A 25,619-nucleotide genomic window follows, 5' to 3' on the forward strand; every position below is an offset into this window, starting at 1 on the left:
AGCAGCTTTCATAGTAGTACTCCACAGTAGTTACTTAGCGTCATTTACTTAACCAGTTCATGATAGAAGAGCATCTATGCTGTTTCCGATTCTTCACTATTACAGATGGCCCTGCAGCCTGTCTTTTACATAGTCTCGAGCATTTGTTTGTAGAAGAGATTCCTAGCCAAGACACTCTGGCAAAAAAAAAAAAAAAAAAAAAACCCTAAATGAAAGATCTCTGTGAGTGAGATCCCAGTGGAAAGAACAGGTCTTCAAAGAAGGAGGTACCTTTCTCTGAAGGGAGGAGAGAACCTCCACTTTGACTATGACCTTGTCTAAACAAGATAAGAGTCGGAGAACTCAAAAGGCTTCCATAGCCTTGGAAACTCATGACTGGTGCATAGGGAGATTACTGATGCCATAGACAGGAGTGTCAATTGGTAAAGTCAACAACAGGAGTCACTGTGCACTTACTCCTCATGTAGGATCTCTGTCCTTAATGTGCTGTACATTGAGACTTTATGCTATAAAAGTACTCAAACAGTATATTCTGCTTTGTGTTTCTATGGGGGTGCAAACTGTTGAAATCTTTACTTAATGTATACTAAACTGATCTTCTGTAAAAAAAAAAAAAAAAGAAGAAATTATCAATTCCCAACTTGACTCTCACTGGGATTAAACATGACAATAGGTCTGATCTGATTTCATCATCATTTAAAAAATCATCTATTATTTTTCACTTTATGTTTGTGTGGGAGCAAACTGTTGAAATCTTTACTTAATGTATGCTAAACTGATCTTCTGTATATAAAGAGAATCGAAAATGAATCCTCATGTGAATGGAAGGGGAGAGGGAGCGGGAAAGGGGAGGGTTGCCGGTGGGAGGGACATTATGGGGGGGATGCCATTGTAATCCATAAGCCGTACTTTGGAAATTTATATTCATTAAATAAAAGTTAAAAAAAAAAAAGAAGAGATTCCTAAAACTAGGATTCCTGGGTTAAAGAGAACCCAGCGTTGTACCCAAATCACTTCTCAATGTGCAATTTCAAGTTGCCATCATTAAGGAAGATACCAATTGCCCATAACCTCACCAATATTGAATGTTCTAATGATTTGTTTACATTTTTATTATGAGATTTCTAAATATAAAAATAGACAAGATCATAATAACCAACACCTATGTATCCATCATCCAGCTTCAACAATTATAAAGATAAGGCTAATCATAGTTCATCTGTAACTCATTCACTTTCTTCACTTACTAAATTAAGGCAAAGCCTGTATATACTACTTTTTCATAAGTAAACCCTACAGTAGGTACCTTTAATAGATATTCTATTTTTGATATTTATTCATTTATTTATCATTCAAAAGAGTTATAGAAAGAGAGGGAGAGACAGAGGGAAAGAGATCTTCCATCCACCAGTTCACTCCCCAACTGGACACAACAACCAGGGCTGAACCAGACCAAAGCCAGGAGCTTCATCTGGCTCTTCCATGTGGGTAGAAGGGACCTTGCACTTGGGCCATCTTCCACTACTTTCCCAGGCTATTACCAGCAAGCTGGATCAGAAATGGAGCAGGTGGGATATGAACCAGTACCCACATGGGATGCCAGTGTCACAAGCAGCAGCCTAAACCACTACACCACAATGTTAGCCCCAAGATTTTTTTATTTTTTAACATGACTTTAACCCTGTTATCACACTTAAAAATTCCTTGCTATAATCAAATATCTAGTGTTCAGATTTCCACAACCACCACATAATTTTTTAATACTTTGTTTGAATCGGGATCTACCAGCACACACACATTGCAGTTGATATGCCTCCTAAACCTCTTAAACTCTATTCCCCCCACCCCCGACACACACACACACACATACCTCCTCTTTTTCCCCATGTGCAATACATTTGTTAGAGGGAGGGGGTAATTTGTAGCTTCCCACTTTCTGAATTTTTTTTGCAACCCTGTGGTGTCATTTAATCTGTTTTTCAGTCCAAGTATTTCTTTTAACTGATAGATCTGGAGTTACGCTGTCCAGTACAATAGCCACTAACCACATGTGGCTATTCAAACACATGCTTAATTAAATGTAAATAAAAATTGAAATTCAGTTCCTCTGTTGCCTTGGTCACATGGCAAATGCTTGACAACCACATCTGGGTAGCATCTGCTGCACTGGACGGTACACAATAGCCTGCTTCCATCACGGCAAAAGTTCTGTTGGACAACAATGTTTCTGGAGGCGTCAATAGATCTTCTGATCATTGTTAAATTATTCTTTCTTATGTGTACTGAGAGCAAAGAGGAGCACCGGAAAGCGTTTGTTACTAGACAGGCTCAGGTGATAAAAGGAAAGCCATGAATATGTGCTGGGCTCTGTGCACCTGTCTTCACAGCCAAGGAGGAGGTATTTACATTCAGTGCCTCAGGTGTGTCTGTGAGTCTGTGGGGATGAAGTGTCAGCAGCTCCCCACGATGCAAGTAGCCCTGACCTTCCTGCCTCCTCTGAGGGAAACTGAGGGAATCAGTGCTCATCTGTGTGGTTCAGTCCTGCAGTCACTGTAACATCTGCTAGTTCCTGACCATTCCTACACATTCATCCTCTACTCAGGGCGCAGGTGCCTCTGCAGGCTTCTTCCTGTTTGTGTGTGTGTGTCCTGGCATGTGTGTAATGAGCACACCAAACAGGTCCCTCAGCTTGTTTCTGTGTCACTTTGTCAAGACAGAGCTGGTAAGCACCTGCAGCCGGCCATTGGCAAGATCTGGCTGGCTGTGCCTTCCAGCAGCAGCTGGCCCAGTCCCTGAAAAAACCTCAGCCAGTCTGGAAGAAACTGGCTACTTGGGAATAGTGGTAAAACACAGTGCATAAAATTTAGAATTGGGAAACTATCATTCATAGATTCATTCTATGAAATACTGCTGGAAACAGGTGTTGTGGCACAGTGGGTGAAGCCACCACTTTGGACACCCACATCCTGTATCAGGGTGCCTGGTTCAAGGTACGACTACTCTACTTCTGATTCAGCTGCTAATATACCTGGGAGGCAGCATATGTTGGCCCAAGTGCTTGAGTTCCTGCTGCCCAGGTGGCAGGTGGCAGACCCAGATGGAGTTCCTGGTTCCTGGCTTTGGCCTGGACCAACTTTGGCTGTTGCAGCCATTTAAGGAGTGAATCAGTGGATGGAGAGTCAACAAAACACTCTCTCTCTCTCTCTCTCTCTCTCTCTCTCTCTCTGCCTTTCAAATCAATTGATTAAAATAAAAATTACTTTTTGGGCCAGACACTGTGCTGGGCACTAAAATGAGGAGGCAGATCAATAAACAGGCTATTTCAACATTATTTGACAAATACCATGATGAGAGTACTGGAGTCTCATGAAGCCATGTGAGAGAAAGCCCTGACTGTGACTTGAACATCCAGGGATGTGATATTTAAGCTGAGACCAAAAAGACAAGTAGCAATTGAGCAGGAGAAGGAGAAGGTAGAGTATAAAAAGAACATTCTGGGAAGAACTTAGCAGGTGAGAATGTGAGAATGCATGGGCCACTGGTAGTACTTGCACAGATGTTTGGTTTGGCTGTAATGGGCAGTATGAGTGGAGAATGGCCAGAGAGGAATTATTAAAACAGTAAACCCAGCTCTGTGAGCTGAGCCAAATCTTGTCTTCCCATTCCTCAGTTTCCTCTTCCACCAAACAAGCAAGCAACGCCACACCACGTTGTAGTTAGAGCCCAGTGACATAGCAGATGCGAGAGCATTTTGCAGGGAAAGTTAGTGCTGCTAACCAGGAGCAAGACTGCACTAGACAGGTTGCCGTGTGGTGGGGTACTGGAACCAGCTTCCACCAAACCCCCCAAACTCCACATTCAGTGACGGCATGCACACTGGCAGCAAGGCAGAAGGATTCATACCACAGAAGCCTGCAAATGTTACAAGCCAGAAACTGTTTCTTTTTTAACCAGGGGTGGGGTGGGGGGATTATTTTACCAGCACACTGAGTGAGGGTAAAAGTAACAAGAAGAGTAGCCACTCCCAGCAGCAGAGATTAAGGAATATCTATCCATAACAGAAAACAAAAAAAAAAAGAGTTTGGAATGATTTTTGAGAGGGACTCTGTAACTCTGCCATTTGGACTGGCCCACCCAAAGGGACAAGAATAAGAAGGCCACTCTTGAATGCCAACCCATTCCCTGATATGCCAGACGAGTGTCATTGACACCAGCTCATGGAAAAGAGATTGAAGCCTCTCAGATCAACAGCTGCTGAGAGCTGCTTTCTTTGGCTCTTGTGGTCAGCGATAAATTGGATTTCAGTGCTGTGGCTAGGTGGAAAAAGATAGCTCCTTGCTCTCTCCTACTCCCTTTCCTGGAGCTGCCAGCTGGCAATTTTTCGTCACTCATCATGATTGCCTGCAGTGGAGATTACACACTTAGTGCAGAGGGCATGTAGGGAAAAAAAGAAAAAGGCTTCAACAAGCAGGAGTCTCCAAGCTAGGTATCAGTTGAGAAAAAAAATTACAATTGCAATACAGGATGAAAAGCGGTGTGATACATCAAGTATTGGGTGCAAAGTCTCAAATAGGATGATCCAACACACCTTAGCAGAAAGATACAGGAAAGACTTTCCCCTTCATTTAATTGTTTTAGTTGTATTTATTTCTCTTATTTATTTGAGAGGAAGAGAGAAAGAGAGTTACATAGACAGATACAGACATAATTCAAAGCGTGGTTAAAATTACTGAGCCTTTTTAAAGGATAGCCTAGAAAAACACTATATGTATCTGTGGCTATGTGTCTGGATACTCCCTAATTTGGGGAAAATAATTAGTTGGGTATGTTACAGTTTTGTGTCAGGAGCAGTATTGACAAATATCAAAGTTTGGCGTTCAAATGGCATGGTTTTAGTTAATATTCATTCATGCATTGAACAAATAAACAGATGCTTGCTGGTCACTGCTGGAATGTAAATCCTGTAAAGACGAAAGGTGGCCTTTCTTGTTTGTTGTAGGCACACTGAACATTTTTGTTGAAGGAAGGAGTGGATGGCGTCCCCTTGCCAGGCACAGGGGTATAAGGAAGAATAAGTCACGCAGAGCCCGAAACTGAGGAGCTTACAGTCTGGTGCACAGACAAGGCAACAGCAATTGCAAACAGTGCTATAAAGAGGAAATCATAAGGTGCAAGGGTTCACACAAAAGGAGACCCAACCCAGGCTTGGGGAAGGAAATGAGAAAGACTTTAAAAAAAAAAATTATTCATTTGAGAGAAACACAGTAAACAAAACGAGCCAGATAATAAGAGTTCCCATCTGCTGGTTCAATCCAGAAATTCAATCAGGGAATTGAATCCAGGTCTCCCAAATGGGTGTCAGGGACTCAAATGAGTGAGCCATTACCTGCTGCCTCCCAGAGCCTGCATTAGCAGGAAGCTGTAATTGGGAGTGGAGACAACTCCAAGCCAGGCACTCCCATTTTGAATATGGGTGTCCCTGCCAGCGCCACAGCTCACTAGGCTAATCCTCCGCCTGCGGCGCCAGCACCTCGGATTCTAGTCCCTGTCAGGGCTCCAGATTCTGTCCCAGTTGCTCCTCTTCCAGTCCAGCTCTCTACTGTGGCCCGGGAGTGCAGGGGAGGATGGCCCAAGTGCTTGGGCCCTGCACTCTCATGGGAGACCAGGAGAAGCACTTGGCTCCTGGCTTCAGATCAGTGCAGTGCGCCAGCCACAGCAGCCATTGGGAAGTGAACCAACGGAAAAGGAAGACCTTTCTCTCTGTCTTTCTCTCTCTCACTGTCCACTCTGCCTATCCAAAAAAATAATAATAATAAAAATTTAAAAAATGAATATGGGTGTCCCAACCAATGACTTAACTCCTGGGCCAAATGTCCACCCCGGATAAGACTTTCTGAACACACGTAGAGGACAATGCCAAAGATATTGGCACCTATCTGGATATGACTTTAGAGACAAAGAACCATCAACCTATTCTACAGGTTCTCATTTTTTGAACAGAGACTATTAGCTCTATTTCAGAGTGAAAAAGATTGTAAAAAACTGCTAGGGTACGTTGATAGCCTAACCATCAGTGATGGCTTTCATTTCTCAGAGACTTTCAGACAGTTTTCCTGAATTTGGCCCTTCTACTAACATAAAAGACCCAGTACCCAGAGGGACAGATGACATGTGGGTCTTTAGCATCTCCTGATACACAGTCACCTTCTACTTCCGTGGAGTCCAACTCCATGCTTCATCTGCAAGGTCCTATCTTTTCCTTTTGGTGTAAGTGAGAGAGGTGCTCTGAATTGTTGACTTCCACAGACTCTCCTGATGCTGAAACATCTTGGCTCCAAGGACAACTGAACGGAGAGGGAAGAATTTTTTTAAGATGCATTTATTTTTTTTTAATATCAGAATTAAAGCAAGAAAGAGGGAGAGGCAGAGGGAGAGAGAAATCTTCCATTGGCTGATTCACTCCCCAGATAGCTGCAACAGCCAGCATTGAGCTAGGCCAGAATGAGCTAGGCCAAAGCCAGGAGCCAAGAGCTTCTTTCATATTTCTCACATGATTGGCAGGGGACCAAACACTTGGGCCATCTTCCACTGCATTTCCTAGACCATTAGCAGGGAGCTGGATCAGAAGTGGAGCAGCCAGGACACCAATCAGTGTCCATATGGGACGCCAGCATCACAGGCAGCAGCTTTACCCACTACACCATAATGCTGGCCCGGATTAGAAAAATTCTAACTTCCTATGGGTTGGTGTCTCCAAAAAACATCAAGGCAATTTTTCCTCTGGTGTCAGTAAATTAAAGTGAAAATATGCACATACAAACACACACACACACACACACACACACACGTGTGCAAGTCTTAATGGATGGAGACCTTGAAGTAAGTTGTTTGAGATGCAACTTTTAACAATGGAGGACGAGATCAGCCACATTAGCTCTCCTCTTCAAAGCCTGTGGTACAGCAGGTAAAGCTGCCACTTGCAGCGCTGGCATCCCATAGGGGCACCGGTTCCAGCCCCAGCTGCTCCACTTCTGATCCAGCTCCCTGCTATGTGCCTAGGAAAGCAGTGAAAGATGGTCCAAGTCCTTGGGCCCCTGTACTTGTGTGGGAGACCCAGAAGAAGCTCACAGCTCCTGCTTCAGATAGGCCCAGCTCCGGCCATTGTGGCCATTTGGGCAGTGAACCAAGGGATGGAAGACCTCTCTCTCTCTCTCTCTCACATCTGTAACTCCCCACCCATGACTCAATATTTTGCAGCTTTAGTTTCATCCAGTACATCACCTTTATTTCAGGAGTATTTGAAAAATTCTCCTGGGGCTTCAATCTTTCGCCTTAAGAAGCTCTTTTATAGAAGTAGGTGTTTAGCCCACAACAGACTGCCTGGGTTCAGTTCCCAACTCCAGATCTTGACTCCTGCATCTTCCTGCCAATGCAGGAAGACCCTGGGAGACAGCACTTGATGGCTCAAGTATTTGGGTCTGTGTCACTCAAGTGGGAGACCCGGACTGTATTCCTAATTGTTGGCTCCAGACCTAGCCATTGTAGGCATTTGGAGTTTCTTTCTCTCTTCCCCAATGCCTCAAATAAATTTAAAATCTTTTTTTTAATTATTTAATGAATATAAATTTCCAAAGTACGGCTTATGGATTACAATGGCTTCCCCCCCATATCGTCTCTCCCACCCGCATCCCTCCCCTTTCCCACTCCCTCTCCCCTTCCATTCACATGAGGATTCATTTTCGATTCTCTTTATATACAGAAGATCAGTTTAGCATACATTAAGTAAAGATTTCAACAGTTTGCTCCCACACAAACATAAAGTGAAAAATAATAGATGATTTTTTGAATGATGATGAAATCAGATCAGACCTATTGTCATGTTTAATCCCAGTGAGAGTCAAGTTGGGAATTGATAATTTCTTCTTTTTTTTTTTTTTTTACAGAAGATCAGTTTAGTATGCATTAAGTAAAGATTTCAACAGTTTGCACCCCCATAGAAACACAAAGCGGAATATACTGTTTGAGTACTCATTATAGCATTAAGTCTCAATGTACAGCACATTAAGGACAGAGATCCTACATGAGGAGTAAGTGCACAGTGACTCCTGTTGTTGACTTTACCAATTGACACTCCTGTCTATGGCATCAGTAATCTCCCTATGCACCAGTCATGAGTTTCCAAGGCTATGGAAGCCTTTTGAGTTCACTGACTCTTATCTTGTTTAGACAAGGTCATAGTCAAAGTGGAGGTTCTCTCCTCCCTTCAGAGAAAGGTACCTCCATTTTTGAAGACCTGTTCTTTCCACTGGGATCTCACTCACAGAGATCTTTCATTTAGGGTTTTTTTTGTTTTGTTTTGTTTTGTTTTGTTTTTTGCCAGAGTGTCTTGGCTTTCCATGCCTGAAATACTCTCATGGGCTTTTCAGCCAGATCGGAATGCCTTTAGGGCTGATTCTGAGGCCAGAGTGCTGTTTAGGACATCCACCATTCTATGAGTCTGCTGAGTATCTCGCTTCCCATGTTGGATCACTCTCCCCTTTATTTATTCTATCAGTTAGTATTAGCAGGTACTAGACTTGTTTATGTGCTTCCTTTGACTCTTAGTCCTTTCATTATGATCAATTGTGAACTGAAATTGATCACTTGGACTGGTGAGATGGCATTGGTACATGCCACCTTGATGGGATTAAATTGGAGTCCCCTGGTATGTTTCTAACTCTACCATTTGGGGCAAGTCAGCTTGAGCATGTCAAAATCTTGTTATATATAGAGTAGAAGGAATAGTGAACAACACCTTCCCTGCACCGCAGATGGGGAAAATGAGGCCCAAGAGAGCTGCTCTGGCTCACTCAGACACCCCCAGGCCAGAGGGCCCATTTTCAGAAGCTGCCTTCTGTTTGCCTGGGTCATGTTGTCACTAGTCCTTCCTCGTTCAACTCCAGAGACTTCCACATCGAAGCAAAAGAGAGACAACAACTCGGAGAGCTAGGGCACAGCACCCAGAGTTGTGCTGCTTTGTTTTCCTAAGCCAGGAGACAGGTGACAGTGGGAGGCTCATTCGACTCACTCTTCTTCCCTCACGATGGTGGGTTTGGCTCAGTTTCTCAAACCCTGGGGGAAAGACTGGCCCACCAATGCCACACCTATTGGAAAAGCTTGCCGTGGAAATAAAGCTCACTGTGGGGATAATGGAAGGGAGTGGAGGAGGGAGCGCTCCCCCTTGTCCTCAGGATGCTGCACACCAACCCCACTTTCCCGCAGGTGTCCTATGCCCTCCTGTGGGAACAGCTGGTGACAAAAATGCTTTGGTTCCCTGGGGAGCTCAGTGCTATCCCACTGAACATCGGTAAGACTTAGCACCCAGCCCATTTCAAGAGCAGTCCCAAGCTATTTACCGAGAACCAGCTGTGTGGACATGACTGAGATGACTTCCCATGATGGGGAGATGCGGTCACCCCAAAGTCATCTCAGAGAAATGTTTGGTGCAAAAACAGGGAAGCATGCTTTTGGCAGCCCTGAGAAGGCACCGCTGGTCATGGTGGCCCCTTCTCTACCTGCTGCATGAATGCTTGCTTCCTTCACCCTTCTCCTGCTCCAGGACCCCTGGATCTCAGGAAGAAGGAAGGACCAAGAACAGGCTGTCATTTCCTGGGTGGATATTTTTAATGTTTATGTATTTATTTTCATCTACTTGAAAGGCAGAATGACCGATGGAGAGGGAGGGAGGGAGAGAGGGAGGGAGGAAGGGAGGGAGAGAGATTTCATCTGCTGGTTTGCTTCCCAAATGCCTACAATATCCAGGGCTATGCCAGATTAGAGCCAGGAACCTAAAACTCCACCCAGGTCTCAGGGGTAGCAGCAGCCCAAACACTTGAACCATCATCTGCCACCTCCTGGGATTCATTAGCCGGAAGCTGGATTGGAAGCAGAGCAGCCAGGATGGGGACCAGGCACTCTGATAGGGGATGCAGGTGTCCCAAGTACCAGCTTAACCCACGCGCCACAGTGCCTGCCCTGTATCCCGGTGTTTGAAGCGGGGAGGAAGTAATGTCATGCCTACTGAATCCAAGAGGTGGGAGATGGTTAAAGGAGGGAAAGAGAGACTTGTGAAACCTCAGCTTGCACTGGGGACTGGAAGAAGAGGGGCCTGAGATGAAAGACTGAGGGTAGAGCAATGAAGAGACAGGCACAAAAGTCACAAAATGGAGTAGAATTCTAGACGCTGGCATAGAGCTGGCAATGAGAATCATTCGTAAGTGGGTTTCCTTCCCATCTTTCACAGTCTCTCCTCTCCCTAATCTTTCCCTCCATGGCATTCACTCCAGCTAATTGCAGATTTATCTGTGTTTATAACTTTGACTTTCTTTCCTCGACTAGAGGATAAGCTTGGTGAGGGTCTTGTATATACCTGGCACAGCTGGTACATGAAAAATATTGTCGAAAGGAAAAAAATGAATGCATGGTAAGGACAGCCAGTCAGAAGACAGAATAGCAGCCTAACTACTTCTCAATCCTCTTTGGGGAAAAACCCTAAACATCCTTACTCATGGAGCATTTTATTATCTGCCAGGCATTCTACTAAATATTCTATGTGGCTCATCCCATTAGTGCTTTCAGCAAACCCATGAGAAGGTATGTTTGGGGGGTCCCAAGACCACCTTCAGACTTGCTAGAAGAATTTACATAACTCAACAACAAGAAAAAACCTCACAGATATGGTTTATTCCAGTAAAAAGGATACAAATTTAACTCAGCTTTGGAAAAAGATGTGCACAGGGCAGAGTCCAGGAGACAGAGGGCATCAGATCTCCAGCTGTCCTCTTCTGGTGGAGTCCTGCAGGCAGCACTCCTCCTAGCAATGTTGCGTGACAATGCAGTTGTATTGCAACCACAGAAGCTCACCCAATGCTTGGTCTCTAGGGACTTCACCAGGGAGTGGTTACATAAGCATGCTTGGTCCCCCAAATGGCTTCCTCAGTCTCCAGCTCCTCCACAGGCCGCTACTTGTCCCAGCATACCCACCATAAATCATAGTGTTAGTTTAGACTGTCTGGGGTGACCCAAGACCCACAAGGTCAACAAAGTGTCCTTGATCAGGCAGGCTATTTCAAGGGCTTGGAGGTTATATCCCAGGGCAAGAGCCAAACCTTTTGTTGGAATGTGCAAGGTTTGGATAATACAGCCTTGCCGAGTTGTGCTGAGCAAAGGGAAGTATTAGTATTAGATTGCATCATCCATAAATTGAGGCTAAGGATCAGGGAGGCTAAATGATGTGGGCAAAGTTACAAAAGCCAGAACGTGCATCAATATCTTACCTAATTCTACCTTGGCACCTCCATACCTCCCCTGTACAAGGAAATTCTCTACTATAAAAGGAAACTCACGTGGAGTGTCTCACAAGCCTCATCTCACATCTGTATGCTCAGATTCAGAGATTTCCACTTGACAGCCTCACAGTACTGGCACGTTCTGGTGATCTTAAATACCCAGGCAGTGGATGCTTTGGGATTTGCTAACGCCAGCTGGATCTGATCCTCCTATTGTGTGAGTGTTGGGTCATGACATGGCTCACCCTCAGCACCAGAAAGGGGAAATACACACCAGGGCTAACCAGCGCTCCCCAACATCCACTCCATTGCCCCCAACAAACAGCTCCAAAAGGTTGGGAAAGCAGCCACTAGCAAGTTAAGTTACAGGACAATTTGTTGATCTCTTGCCTCACCAGCACAATAAATCATAAGGGAAGTCAAATGTACCCTACTCAGCATTCCAGAGGCATGTTCTCCTAATCCTGCCAAGTGGTCCAGGTAGAAATCCAAAAGTCACATGAGCAGAGTGAAGCTTCCAAGAGGCCAGTCAACAGAGACCTAGGTGATCTTGTTTAACTCAGTATTTTCTGAGCTTATTTGACAAAGAAACTCTTTCTGTGTGTCTGGCTGTATAATACTAAATTATTAAGATGGGGGGACATCTGAAAAACATACCAAAACAGTACTTTTTTTCCCAGCTCATGGGAATAGATCTGCTTTTAAGTAATTATTATCAGCCAAACTGATTAACCTTGTATGCATCCTTTTCCTCCAAGGAACAGCAATTCATGGATCTTTTCTGATTAACTAATTCATTCACTCATCAAGCATTAAATATGAAATACCTACTGTGTCAAGGTCTCACAGATAGAGATACAGAGATGTGTCAGACCCCAATCCCGAATGCCCCAGCTGCAGATAATTCGTAACCTGCTGAGGAAGAAGTGGAGTCGAAGGCAGGGATGCCCACTCCGTGTGATGTGCAGTGACATGAGCAGCTCGGGGAGGTAACAGTCAGCTCAGCGGGCTGATTTCAGTCCCGCCCGATGCCAGGCCAACTCCTTACACGGCAACAGGTCAAGTTCTCACCCTTGTACTGTGGTGGTTCCACTACATGCAGACTCCTTTTCTTAGCCTGGTATCAATGCATGCCTCCCTTTATTTACTTAAATAGAAAATAAATTCAGCCTGATTGGCAGCTGCAACTTCCCACGGATTCTGAATTCCACTGTGTGGATATTTCATTGTTACGGGGTTTTGCTGTTTCTGGGTTTTGAATACGTATTAGGTCGAGTTTTGTTTCAAGTGTCCAAAGATAACTACAAATAGCTTAAGTAATAAATAGTAAATTGGCGGTATGATCTCATTTAAGCTGAATCCTTCAGGCCCAGCTGGATCTAGGTATTCAAAGTTTATTGTCAAGGCTCTGGCTGTATGGATACTTGTTGCTGTGGTTTGAACGTCCCCACCAAAACGCATGCTGACATGTAATCCCCATTGTGAGGGTTCAGAGGTGGGACCAGGTGGGACCTCTAAGAGGTGCCTGGGATTGGGTCATGAGGGCTCTGCCCTCTAGAACAGATTAATGGATTAGTGGATTAATGGGTTATGATGGGTGTGGGTTCATTAAACAAATCAAGCTCTCGCTGGCTGGCTTGCTCTGTCTTGCTGTGGGAGGCCGCCTGCCATGTCACGACCCAACAAGAAGGGGCTCATCAAAAGCCGAGCAGAGGCCAGCCCCATGCTCTGGGACTTCCAGAGCCAGAGGTGAATAAACCTGTGTTCCTTGTAAATTATCCAGTCTGTGGTATTCAGTTACACGATAAGAGCAGACTAAAACAACTCTCCCACTAAAGCTGTGTTTCCTCTGCCTTCTGAAGCCTCTTTCGGGAAGATGGGTCAACTGGTTGAGAAATATCACTGATACCACAGTCCAATACTGGATCTTCACTAAACTGCATGGATAGCCCAAGACCTATATCATGAAGGCTCATGATCTGAAACTAAGATTCTCTCTCAGCACCCTATATATCAAAATACTGACTGGCCCTGAGTAGGGCACATACCTACCCTGCACCAATCACTGTGCCAGCAGGATTGGGTATTCTAACTGAATGGCCTGGGCCACCTAGCCCTGTGCATAGTGTGACCAGAGTGAATGGCATGCCAGTCAGAAGAAAGAGAATAGGTCCCCGGAGAAGGGGACACGTGGCACAGCAACAACGGAAATTCATTGCCAATGTCTCTGCAAGCCCTTGCTTCCCGTGTGCTGGGCTGCATGCATTATCCCTCCATCACATCACGGCCCTTGTGGTGTCCACCCCTTGTGGAGGAGACCAATGCACAGACAGCCTTTTGAACCCCCAAAAAGAAAATCTTTAGGCGCACACACAAGCATCAAGTTGGATTATCTGGCTCTGTGAAAAACACCAGGAAAAAGAGTTTGGTAATGACCCTAGGTCTCCACACTCTCCACCCCTGCTCCTGCAGAGACAGAAAACAATTACTGGTGATAAAGCTGTCACTGACTCTGTGTCCCAACCCATACTACCTGATGCAGAACTGGGACTCATTTCCCCTGGAGAGAACTGCGGAGGACTGCACAGACTCAACCAGCTGAGTCTCTTCAGATGCTTAACTTGTACGTGAGGGCTCCGGAGTTCAGTAATTCATGCTAATATGGCCAAGAGCAAGCAAATTGTATTCACACTCTTTTCAGATCGGATTACAAAAACAGAGCCCCAGATCAGTTTTTTTTTTTATCAATTCTTACATTTATTTTTTTTTATCTTTTATTTAATGAATATAAATTTCCAAAGTACAACTCATGGGTTACAATGGCTTCCCCCCCCATACCGTCCCTCCCACCCACAACCCTCCCCTTTCCCACTCCCTCTCCCCTTCCATTCACATCAAGATTCATTTTTGATTATCTTAATATACAGAAGATCAGCTTAGTATACCTTAAGTAAGGATTTCAACAGTTTGCTCCCACACAGAAACATAAAGTGAAAAATAATAGATGATTTTTTTTAAATGATGATGAAATCAGATCAGACCTATTGTCATGTTTAATCCCAGTGAGAGTCAAGTTGGGAATTGATAATTTCTTTTTTTTTTTTTTTTTACAGAAGATCAGTTTAGTGTACATTAAGTAAAGATCAGTTTTGTGATGGAAAAACATCGAAGGTGCCGGCAGCTGAGGGCAGGCGGGTGGAAGCGAGGGAGAGTGGTGGTAGACGCACCGGGCTTTGAGGTCACAGGAGCCTAAGTCAGTCTTGGGTCTGCCACATACTGACTGTGTGACCCTGTCTGCAGCATTTACCATCTCAGAACTCGCATTTCCTCCTCAGTAAAATAGGGTGATATCGCCTACTTCGGAGGCTTTGGAGAGTGTATGAATGAGGAGTGCGGTAGTGCAATAAGGTAAAAACTGTCTGAGGCCTGGCAGAATCCCAGGAAATGTAGACTTCCTCACCTCTTCAGAGCCATTCAGCCTCTCACCCACTCTCTCTGCCCTCCATGCCCACTCCCTGCCTGTCTCCTTCCACCCTGCCTTGTGCTATGAAAGCCTGTGTTTTCTGTAGAGTTCCTGGGCAGAGATCAGCCAGGTGAAGAGAAAGAAGACGAAGAGGGACTTCACACAATTCACGCCTAAAATATTCACTTATGATGAAGAAAAGATGGAAATGGTCAAGCAATTAGTGCCGTCTCAGAGTTTCAAAGTTTGGTCATCTTCAAAGCCACTTAAACATTTTCTTCAATTTTAGACAGACATAGTCTCTCAGTAATCATTTTTTTTTATTTTTATTTTTATTTTTTTAATCTTTTATTTAATGAATATAAATTTCCAAAGTACGACTCATGGGTTACAATGGCTTTCCCCCCCCTACCGTCCCTCCCACCCACAACCCTCCCCTTTCCCACTCCCTCTCCCCTTCCATTCACATCAAGATTCATTTTCGATTATCTTAATATACAGAAGATCAGCTTAGTATACCTTAAGTAAGGATTTCAACAGTTTGTTCCCACACAGAAACAAAGTGAAAAATAATAGATGATTTTTTTTTTAAATCATGATGAAATCAGATCAGACCTATTGTCATGTTTAATCCCAGTGAGAGTCAAGTTGGGAATTGATAATTTCTTTTTTTTTTTTTTTTATTTACAGAAGATCAGTTTAGTGTACGTTAAGTAAAGATTTCAATCGTTTGCACCCCCATAGAAACACAAAGTGAAATATACTGTTTGAGTACTCGTTATAGCATTAAGCCTCAGTGTACAGCACATTAAGGACAGAGATCCTACATGAGGAGTAAGTGCACAGTGACTCCTGTTGTTGACTTTACAAATTGACACTCCTGTTTATGGCATCAATAATCTCCCTATGCACCAGTCATGAGTTTCCAAGGCTATGGAAGCCCCTTGAGTTCTCTCTCAGTAATCATTAAAATATGTAAGCCACTTGCACTGGAAACACCTTCCAGAGAGGAAACAAAGAAGGCCTCTAACAATTTTCAAAGCTCTTTTACCCCCTTTTGAATTAGAATAAGATGGAGCTTAGGCCAGCAGCTTTAAACTTGATGATGAAAGAGCTTGATAAAAAGGCAGCTACTTGAACCCCATTCCAACAGATGCTGATCAAAAACAGGTTGGGGACAGGCAGCAGGAATCTGCACTTTAACATCTCCCTGGATCCCAGTGCAGGAAAACCACAGACTTATTATGGGAAATACTAGTTAAGAGCCTGGGCTTAGGGGAGAGACCTGAGTCCACATCCTAAATTCATCACTTTCTAGATCTGTGAATCTGAACGACTTTCAGCTTCCATGCGTCCCGCTTTTCTAATCAGACAGTTGGAACAAGGAACACACACATCTCAAGGACTGCTGTAAACTGAGTGACTGATGTTGACTTATGTATTCCTTTGCTATCATCATTATTCTGTGATTTGGGATACATTTTGGAAAATACGATTTTTTTAAAGATTTTATTTATTTATTTGAGAGGTAGAGTTACAGAGAGAGAGAGAGAGAGAGAGAGAGAGACAGAGAGAAAGGTCTTCCGTCCACTGGTTCACTCCCTAAATGGCCACAACAGTCAGAGCTACGCCAATCTGAAACCAGGAGCCAGGTGCTTCTTCCTGGGTGCAGGGGCCCAAGCACTTGGGCCATCTTCCACTGCTTTCCCAGGTCATAGCAGAGAGCTGCAGAGAGCTGGATGGGAAGAGAAGCAGCCGGGACTAGAACCGGCACCTATATGGGATGCCGGCGCTGCAAGCAGAGGGTTAACCTACTGCGCCATGTTGCTGGCCCCGGGAAATATAATTTTAGAACTCTATAGCCGAACAATATATGTATAAGGTTTCAATAAATGAAATGCAAAACTCGAAAAAAAGGTTGCCATGAGATTTAAGTGAAATATATTTCACACAGTCTATGTTTGGCTATAGAGTTCTAAAATCATATATCCTATATCATCATTTGGCTATAGAGTTCCAAAATCATATTTCACAAAGAAGCACTTAATGAATATTGGCTATCGATATTATTATTATGGAAAGCCACAGAGGCTTGGAGTCTTCTTTTTTCTATATTTTCATTCTTCTTTTCTTCCTTTTACTTTTCCTAAATCCAAAAGAACAGTGCATTCGACAACATGGAAGTTTATTTGGTTTTCTGACAAAAGTCTAGGAGTGAAGCTGTCCAGGAAGCGTATGAAACTGCTGCCCAGGCTTCTGCCCTCCCTAGTTGAATGTGGCTCTCATCCTCAATCTTCAGACGGCAGCCAGAGCACCATGGACTGTGCCTGCGTCCACAAAGCAAGATGGAGGAAAGGAAAAAGCAATGCCTGCACATGAAGTGAATATGGCAAAATGTTAAAAAAAAAAAAGAGTTAAATCTTAAAACTAAAGAAAAACTTAAAAATGATCAGAAAAAATGTCATTGTAGAAAAGTTAGAAAACACAATTAAACATGTAGGAATTTTTTTTTTTTTTTGACAGGCAGAGTGAACAGTGAGAGAGAGAGAGAGAGAGAGACAGAGAGAAAGGTCTTCCTTTTCCGTTGGTTCACCCCCCAATGGCTGCTGCAGCCGGCGCACCGCGCTGATCCGAAGCCAGGAGCCAGGTGCTTCCTCCTGGTCTCCCATGGGGTGCAGGGCCCAAGCACTTGGGCCATCCTCCACTACACTCCTGGGCCACAGCAGAGAGCTGGACAGGAAGAGGAGCAACTGGGACAGAATCCGGTGCCCCAACCGGGACTAGAACCCAGTGTGCCGGCGCCACAGGCGGAGGATTAGCCTAGTGAGCCGCAGCGCCAGCGGTATTTTTTTAATATTAAAAAAACTTACTACTTATAAATAACTACTATTCAAATGTTGGTTTACAACTATCAAACAATTATCCCAGGTTAAAAATTATGTGTGTATGAGCATATATGTATGTATAATGAAATGCAGCCTACAAAACTATTTTAACTTCTCCTATTAACAGTATGAGTAACGTTCAGTGTTATTAATTATAGATCAACTCCATCACATTTAATGAGTGCTAAGTTTTTCATTGTATGGGTGTATCATAATTTATTCAACCAATTCCCTGCCTGCATCCTCAGCACCCTGTTAACCTGCCTACTACACATGTCTTTGCTCGCTTGTACACCAGTTTCCTGCGGCTGAGCTGTATTCTGCGGTTTTTCTAACCTCTACGCCCTTCCTACAGCTCCACCATCCCATTAGAAAAGAGCTGTTAGATCTTTCTCCACCCCCATGCTGCTTGGCGTTCCCTTCCCCAGTGAACACTGCGAACCTGAAGATCTCTGGTGGCCGGTTTGGTGCCTCCCTAGTGAACGCTGGGAGTGCCACGCTGAGACGGCACTACTTCACCCACTGCTCAGAAAAGCCCACAGTCACACTGCCGGGTGACAGAAGCATTTCCACTCATCCTGAATTGTTAGAACTTTTAGTTTGCAAGCTGATGCAAAGCAAGGCCAGAACGAGGCCATTTCTGTGTGCAGGGAACAGTTTCATTTTGGGGAAAAAAAAAAAAAAAGCACTTGACTGAAATAATTATTTAGACAGACAACTGATCTGACAAATGATGATTCATGAGCTGATTTTTAAAAAATTCCTGATGATTACTTTCTGACTAATTGTTTCTTTGTCTCGGTTGAGCTTCCTAATGATCCAGACACTCAGGAGATTTACGATTTCTAGAGAAGGCAGAAGACCAATTAAGCTGCTTTACTCTCATGTAACACTTTCTACTTTCTTCCCATCAGCACTGAGAACCAGCAAGACCTGGAATCATTAGCCTTCCATTAAAAAGTGGTGATAACAATGGATGCCATCCACTGAGCACATACTGTATGCTAGGCAAGAAGTTAAATGCGTGATTATTATTATTAAATTCATCACAACAGCCGAATACTCCATTTCCTAAATGACCATGGTTGAAGAAAGGTTAAACAACTTGCCATGGTCACGCTAGTGCAAAGAGGTGCAGCAGAATTCAAAATCAGGATTCACAAGCTGAGTCACCACTCCCTGTTGGAGTCGTGTCCAAGCCTGACCCCCGCGTAGTGATTCGGAACAAGGGTTCTACCCAGAAAGACAAATCCACAAGTTCTCCCTGACGCATGGCAGCTAAAGTTTCAACAAACAAAAAGCAATGCTGAGTGTATGAGTACTACTGCAAATACAGCTTTGTGGAACTTAGTTTCATACCTTTGTCAAACCAATGTTATACTACCATATTTTTACTAATCTGTGATTACTTTAAAATTTACTGCATCTGAGCGAATTGGTCATTTTTCCACTCAACTGTTGTTTATAGCCATTGTCCATATTCCCACTAGGATCTTTTTTCTTTTTACTTGTTAAACTTCTTATTTGGTGTATTAAGCCTTTCTTTAACATATACTTAAAATCTGTTATCTCAAAAACTAAAAAGAGACAGAAAGGGAGAAGGAGGGGGATATCATTATGTTCTGAGAATTCTATCTAGCGGCTGGCGCTGTGGCGTAGCAGGTAAAGGCCATGGCCTGCAGTGCCAGCATCCCTTATGGGCACTGGTTCAAGACCCGGCTGCTCCACTTCCAGTCCAGCTCTCTGCTAAGGCCTGGGGAAGCAGTAGAAGATGGCCCAAGGGCTTGGGCCCCTGCACCCATGTGGGAGATCTGGAAGAAGCTCCTGGCTCCTGGCTTCATCGGCCCAGCTCTGGCTGTTGTAGCCATTTGGGGAGTGAACCAGCAGATGGAAGATTCTCTCTCTCTCTCTCTCTCTCTCTCTGCCTCTGCCTCTCTGTAACTCTGCCTTTCAAATCAATAAATAAATCTTTAAAAAAAAAAGAATTGTATCTACAAATGATATTGAATATGTTAAAAAACAATTAAAAATAAAATTAAGGTTTCCTTTTTAAAAAAGAACAACGATTCTAGAATCAGGTAGACTGAGTTCAGCTCTCATATCTGCCATTTCTCAGGTGTGTCACCTTACACAAGTTATGGAACCACTCTATGCCTCAGTCACCCTAATTTATGAATGGGGGAAAATGAGTGCCTACCTCAAAGGGCAGGCATTTGGCATGGCAACTAAGATTCTTTTGGGACTGTCACATACCATACTAATCTAGTACCCAGTTTTAGGTTCCAGCTCCAGTCCAGACTCCAGCTTCCCGCTAATGTGCACCCCAGTAGGCAGTGGTGATGGCCCAAGTGGTTGAGTTCCAGCCACCTCTGTGGGAGACTGGGATTGAGATCCAGGCTCCCGAATTCGGCCAGGCCCAGCCTCCATGCTGCAGGCATTCGAGCAGTGAACAAGCAAATGGAAGTATGTGTTTGCTGTTTCTTTACCTCTAAAATTAAAATTAAATAAATAAAATTCTGGTCCATATTTAAAAGGAGGTGCTGGCTAGCTTAACAGCCATGGTACATATATACATTCACCCCCCCACACACACACACTCAGTACATCAGAAGTGCTTCAGAATTAGTTATTACTATCAGACCTTCTGTCCCTCCAGTCTCTAAGCTAACTGCACGTGTTCCTGGTCTGTGCCGCCACAGGTGCCTCGAGCCAAGGCCTTATGCAGCTACAGAGGCCAGAGTGCTGGTGACCTGAGCTTTAACAAGGGAGACGTCATCCTCCTCCGGAGACAGCTGGATGAGAATTGGTACCAGGGGGAGATCAATGGAGTCAGTGGGATCTTCCCAGCCAGCTCTGTGGAAGTCATCAAGCACCTGCCCCAGCCGCCCCCCCTCTGCAGGGCCCTCTACAACTTTGATCTACGAAACAAGGACAAGGGTGAAAACCAGGATTGCTTGACCTTCCTCAAGGTAAGGGTCTGCGTAACCACCAAAGTCACTGGGGACCACACAGAAGCCATAGTAGGGCCCAGATACATTTAACTGGCTGATTTTTAAAAGTATATGCATCTTATACATAAATGTACACGTGTGCACCTCATATGTGCACAGATCAAATTACATGGAAGTAAAATCTTTAGAGAAATCTGCTAATAAGAGTTTCATAGAAATCCTTAAGCTTTTCTATTGCAATTGCAAAAATAAGTATTTACTCATTCATTCATTGAGCACTCACGTTTGAGTATTTATTCTTTGCAGACATTGGGGATGGAGCATGAACAACTCACTGTTCCTATCCTGGCAGAGCAATAGGAAAGATGTGGACAGAAAATGAAGACACAGTTCAATACCCTACTGCTCCAAACTGCAGTCCTACACCATCACATGGCTGGAAGGGCGTTCTTGTTACACTCACTTCTGGTTACCTAGTCTCGCTCATTTACAGCATTCTATTTTGTTGTAAACACAACATTTAGAACACTCCAAACAAACACAATGGCCTTCTCATACCTGTATGCATAAGCAACCTCTTACAAGATATATTTTCCAAGCACATTCATTACTCTAAGATTTTTTTGGCCTCTTTGTTTTCATTGGATGATTCTTCGCCACTTGCAAGAAATGACAGTTCTACTACCTTAATCCTATATATTCAGTACTTGTTATTCTGAAAAACATTCAGATTCTGTCTTAAGAATCAAAGTTGGAATTGTTTGATTGTTTTCTACTTGTGCTAAGTAGATTGAGTATAAGTATTGGAAATGGCACCACTGCAGTAGCTCAAGAAGTCTTATGTTTTGTGAAATGTTTTTATTCCACCACTACCAGAAATGAGGTTTACTTCAGATTTTCTCAAGCTCTATAACCGCAGTTATATAACCATTTTGAAAGAATGGTTTTCATTACTGTCTTGGCACTTCAGAGTGAGAATCCTAAGGAAGATTGTTGTGTAGCTCCAACTGCAAAGTTTATGCTTAGACTACAGTTAAAGCAAGGTCAGTTCATTTCTACAAACATTCATTTTACTTATTTATTTGGGGGTAAGAAGGGGCTCCCATCCACTAGGTCACTGTCCAAATGTTCAAAATGACTAGAGGGTTGAAGTGCAGAACCAGGAACACAATCAAGTTCTCCTTTACAGGTGGCAGGAGCCAAGTCACTTGAGCTATCACCACTGCCTCCCTCGATCTGTATTAGCAGGAAGCTAGAGTAGGAACACAGCCAAGTATCAAACTCGAGCACTTCTTATCTTAACATTAGGCCAAATGCCTTCCCCCACAAACATTTATTGAGTATTTACTTTGTTTTATTTTTATTTTTTTATTTTTGACAGGCAGAGTGGACAGTGAGAGAGAGAGAAAGAGAGAGAAAGGTCTTCCTTTGCCGTTGGCTCACCCTCCAATGGCCTCTGCAGCCGGAGTGCTGAGGCCTGCGCACCGCGCTGATTTGAAGCCAGAAGCCAGGTGCTTCTCCTGGTCTCCCACGGGGTGCAGGGCCCAAGCACTTGGGCCATCCTCCACTGCACTCCCTGGCCACAGCAGAGAGCTGGACTGGAAGAGGGGCAACCGGGACGGAATCCAGTGCCCCGACCGGGACTAGAACCCGGTGTGCAGGCGCCGCAAGGCAGAGGATTAGCCTATTGAACCATGGCGCCAGCTGAGTATTTACTTTGTGCTCGGCATTAATCACTGAGCTCTGGTGACACTGTTGTAAGAAAACATAAGCAAGAGGCATTGTCTATTTCTGTGACTCTCTTAGGAATCCACACACCTACTCCACATGTTCATTCATTTCCTGAGCCCATCTGTGTGCCAAGCTGACCACTGGGGATGCAGTGACGGCTCACTATCCCTGCCTTTGAGGAGTCAATAGTCCAGTGGAAGAAACAGACACAATGGAAGATTATGACAATGAAAGGAAAAGTGATGACTGGATCTATCCTGCAGGACCATGGACAGCTGAGAGTATTCTGGGAAGTCCCATGGACTTCCTGAACTCAGCGTGTCCGAATTAAATGCAAGAGCTTCCCTCCCGAAGCTGCTCTTTTCCTAGTGCTTTCTGTCTCAGTAAACTGTGCAGCTTGTTCCCATATTCACCTGTTCACTTATGCATGCATATAGTCAAGAGATATTTGCTAAGACACCTGAAGGGGAACCACTGTGTTAGGTGTTAGGATAACAGAGATGAGCAAAATAAACCCTGCCCCTCAACACATGGAGTGTATAGTTTGATAGGGTGGACTGCCATTAATGAAATAATAACCAATAAATGTGCAGCTGCAAATTGTAATAAGGACAAAGGAAGCTAAGAAAAAGTATTATGCCATAACAAACTTAGATTTGCATTCATGTAGACTACAGAGGAGCATGAGCAGAAGCAGAGAGAGCAGGAGATCTTGACTGAGTTAATACACAGGCTCAGATTGATGAAGATGAATGGAAATGGAAAGGTGCTCCTGACATAGAAAACCAACGGGTCCTGTGGGCTTCACTTGCAGGAAGTACAACAATGGGCAAAATAAAGACTGTCCAGTGCTAGCAGTCAGAAGAGAGCGTTTCCGTTGCTGAGGGTAGGATAGCGCAGAAGTGAGACTTCTGGGTACTAGAAATGTTCTTGAGCTGAATGGGGCTCTCATGGAGATGTTCAGATGTAAACTTCCGCAAGCATTACACTGGTTATGCACTTCCTTGTGTGCATGTGTTTTTAAAAGTTTTTTGAAATAATTATATTTGTTTTTCTATGTTTTATCTTGACACAAAAGAGTCTGGGACGACATGTCAAACAAGCTCTTAACAGTAGTTGTATCTACAGCAGCAGCAAATTTTTCTTGCTTTGCTTATCTATATTTTCAAATGTTTCTGCAAATTTACTTAAAACCTTTTGTAATGAGATAAATTTGAGTAGAAGCTTTTTGCTTGATATATTAAAAGTTGAAGAGGTTCTGAAAATTCTTCAAAATGAGAATACAATTTCATCCTTATTTCTTTTAAAATTTGTTTACTTGAAAAGCAGAGTCACAGAGAGGAAAGGCAGAGAGAGAGAAAGAGAGAGAGAATCTTCCATCTGCTGGCCGCAACAGCCAGGGCTGGTCCAGGCTGAAGCCAGGAATTCCATCCATGTTTCCCTCATGGGTGCAGGGATCCAAGCACTTAGGCCATCTTCTGCTGCTTTCTCAGGCGCATTAGCAGGAAGTTGGATCAAAAATAAGCAGCAGCCACTTAACTGGTACCCATATGGGATGCTGGCATGGCAAGTGGCAGCTTAACCTGCTATACCACAATGCCAGCTCCTATCCTTTCTGCCAAGCTACAACTATGTCTCCCGATGCCACACTCATTCTCAATTGCTCCATCGGATTAATTTAAATGAAAACCTTGGTTGCTGCTAGTGATTGACAGTTAGAAATGTCCAAGTTTCTCTACTGATTTCATTGATACTCCAAATTATTTCTATTCCCCTAGTAGTCTTGGTGACTCAACTCTAGTCCTTTATTGAAAAAGTTCATTTTAGTAGCAAGCTTTGCTCAATAAATCATGCAAGAGCTACATGCACCTTATACCATCTGACTCCAATCTGATCTCCATTGAAAGCTTCTGTTACCTGAAAACTGAGAGTAAATGCTAACCATGAGACTTTCTGTTGCAGGATGACATCATCACCGTGATAAGCCGAGTGGATGAGAACTGGGCAGAAGGCAAGTTAGGAGATAAAGTAGGCATCTTCCCTATCTTGTTTGTGGAGGTACGTGAGTATCAGATCAGTATCTGATCCAAGCTTACTCGGAACATGCATGGCCCCTTTGACACCGGAGAGCAATTCCTGTTTGACAGGAGGCTTCTTTCAGACCTATCTAAAGTCTCCAAAGAAAAGATACCACATGGTAATATCCAATTCTGGCAAGTGTGGAGAAATGGGCCCTTCCCATTCTGCTGTCAGGAGGGTAAATTGAAGAAATCTCTCACATACAAATTCAAACAAATTCATATCAAAAACCTTAAAAATGTGCACCTCCTACGAGTCAGCAATTCCACATCTTGGAGTTCGCTGGAAGGAAATATTTAACCAAATACACAAATACATATGTACAAGATATGCAAAAATATTTGCCATTGTATTATATATAATAGTGAAAAACAAAAAAATAACCTAAATTACCAAAAATTAGTATTTGCTTTTAAAAAATATGAAGATGGAAAAGAATATTCCATTAAAAATAATGTTAGAGAATAATATTTGTATTGTGGAGTATTTGTTATTATGGGAAAAAAAACTGATTTATTTTCAGGTGAGAAATCAAGTTAATGCATGGAGTTTCAATTTATAAAATGAATAAGCTATAGAAATCTGTTTTATCGCTGTTCTTCACAATAGCAAACTGTTGACATAAAAAATGGTTAATATGGCAAATTTTGTATGTCTTTGCCAATAAAAACAAATTGATCTATATGAAACTATACAAATGTATGTGTGTGCTTATAAATGGATCAGCGATGAGATACATACAAAATACTGACAGTAGTGATCACTAGATGGTGAGAGTCCAAATGTTTTTTATTTTCTTCTACCAGCTTGTGTTTTCTAAGTCTTCTAAAATGAGAATATATTTTGTGGTTTTAAAATATGCCTTTTTTATTAAAAAAAAAAAAGTATATGAGGCTATTTCTCCAGTGTAATAATATAAACTACCTGGCCAGCGCTGCAGCTCAATAGGCTAATCCTCCACCTAGCGGCACCAGCACACCAGGTTCTAGTCCTGGTCCTGGTCGGGGCGCCGGATTCTGTCCCGGTTGCCCCTCTTCCAGGCCAGCTCTCTGCTATGGCCCGGGAGTGCAATGGAGGATGGCCCAAGTGCTTGGGCCCTGCACCCCATGGAAGACCAGGAGAAGTACCTGGCTCCTGCCTTCGGATCAGCGCAATGTGACGGCCGCAGCGGCCATTGGAGGGT

General features: G+C 43.6%; 1 protein-coding gene across 4 annotated transcripts in view; it reads left to right on the forward strand.

The window, feature by feature from the left end:
• Positions 1-25,619, forward strand: part of SH3RF2 (SH3 domain containing ring finger 2) — a 140,526-nt gene that overhangs the window by 38,017 nt on the left and 76,890 nt on the right. For all 4 annotated transcript variants that reach the window (XM_070076260.2, XM_070076262.2, XM_070076261.2 and 1 more), the window contains 2 exons: positions 20,375-20,644; positions 24,320-24,415. In XM_070076260.2, the coding sequence (XP_069932361.2) occupies positions 20,375-20,644; positions 24,320-24,415 (366 nt within the window). The remainder of the gene's footprint in view (positions 1-20,374; positions 20,645-24,319; positions 24,416-25,619) is intronic.

The sequence above is a fragment of the Oryctolagus cuniculus genome, chromosome 6 (assembly GCF_051225735.1).
Source record: "Oryctolagus cuniculus isolate XC-2025 breed Fujian yellow rabbit chromosome 6, ASM5122573v1, whole genome shotgun sequence".
In the NCBI taxonomy this organism is placed as follows: domain Eukaryota; kingdom Metazoa; phylum Chordata; class Mammalia; order Lagomorpha; family Leporidae; genus Oryctolagus; species Oryctolagus cuniculus.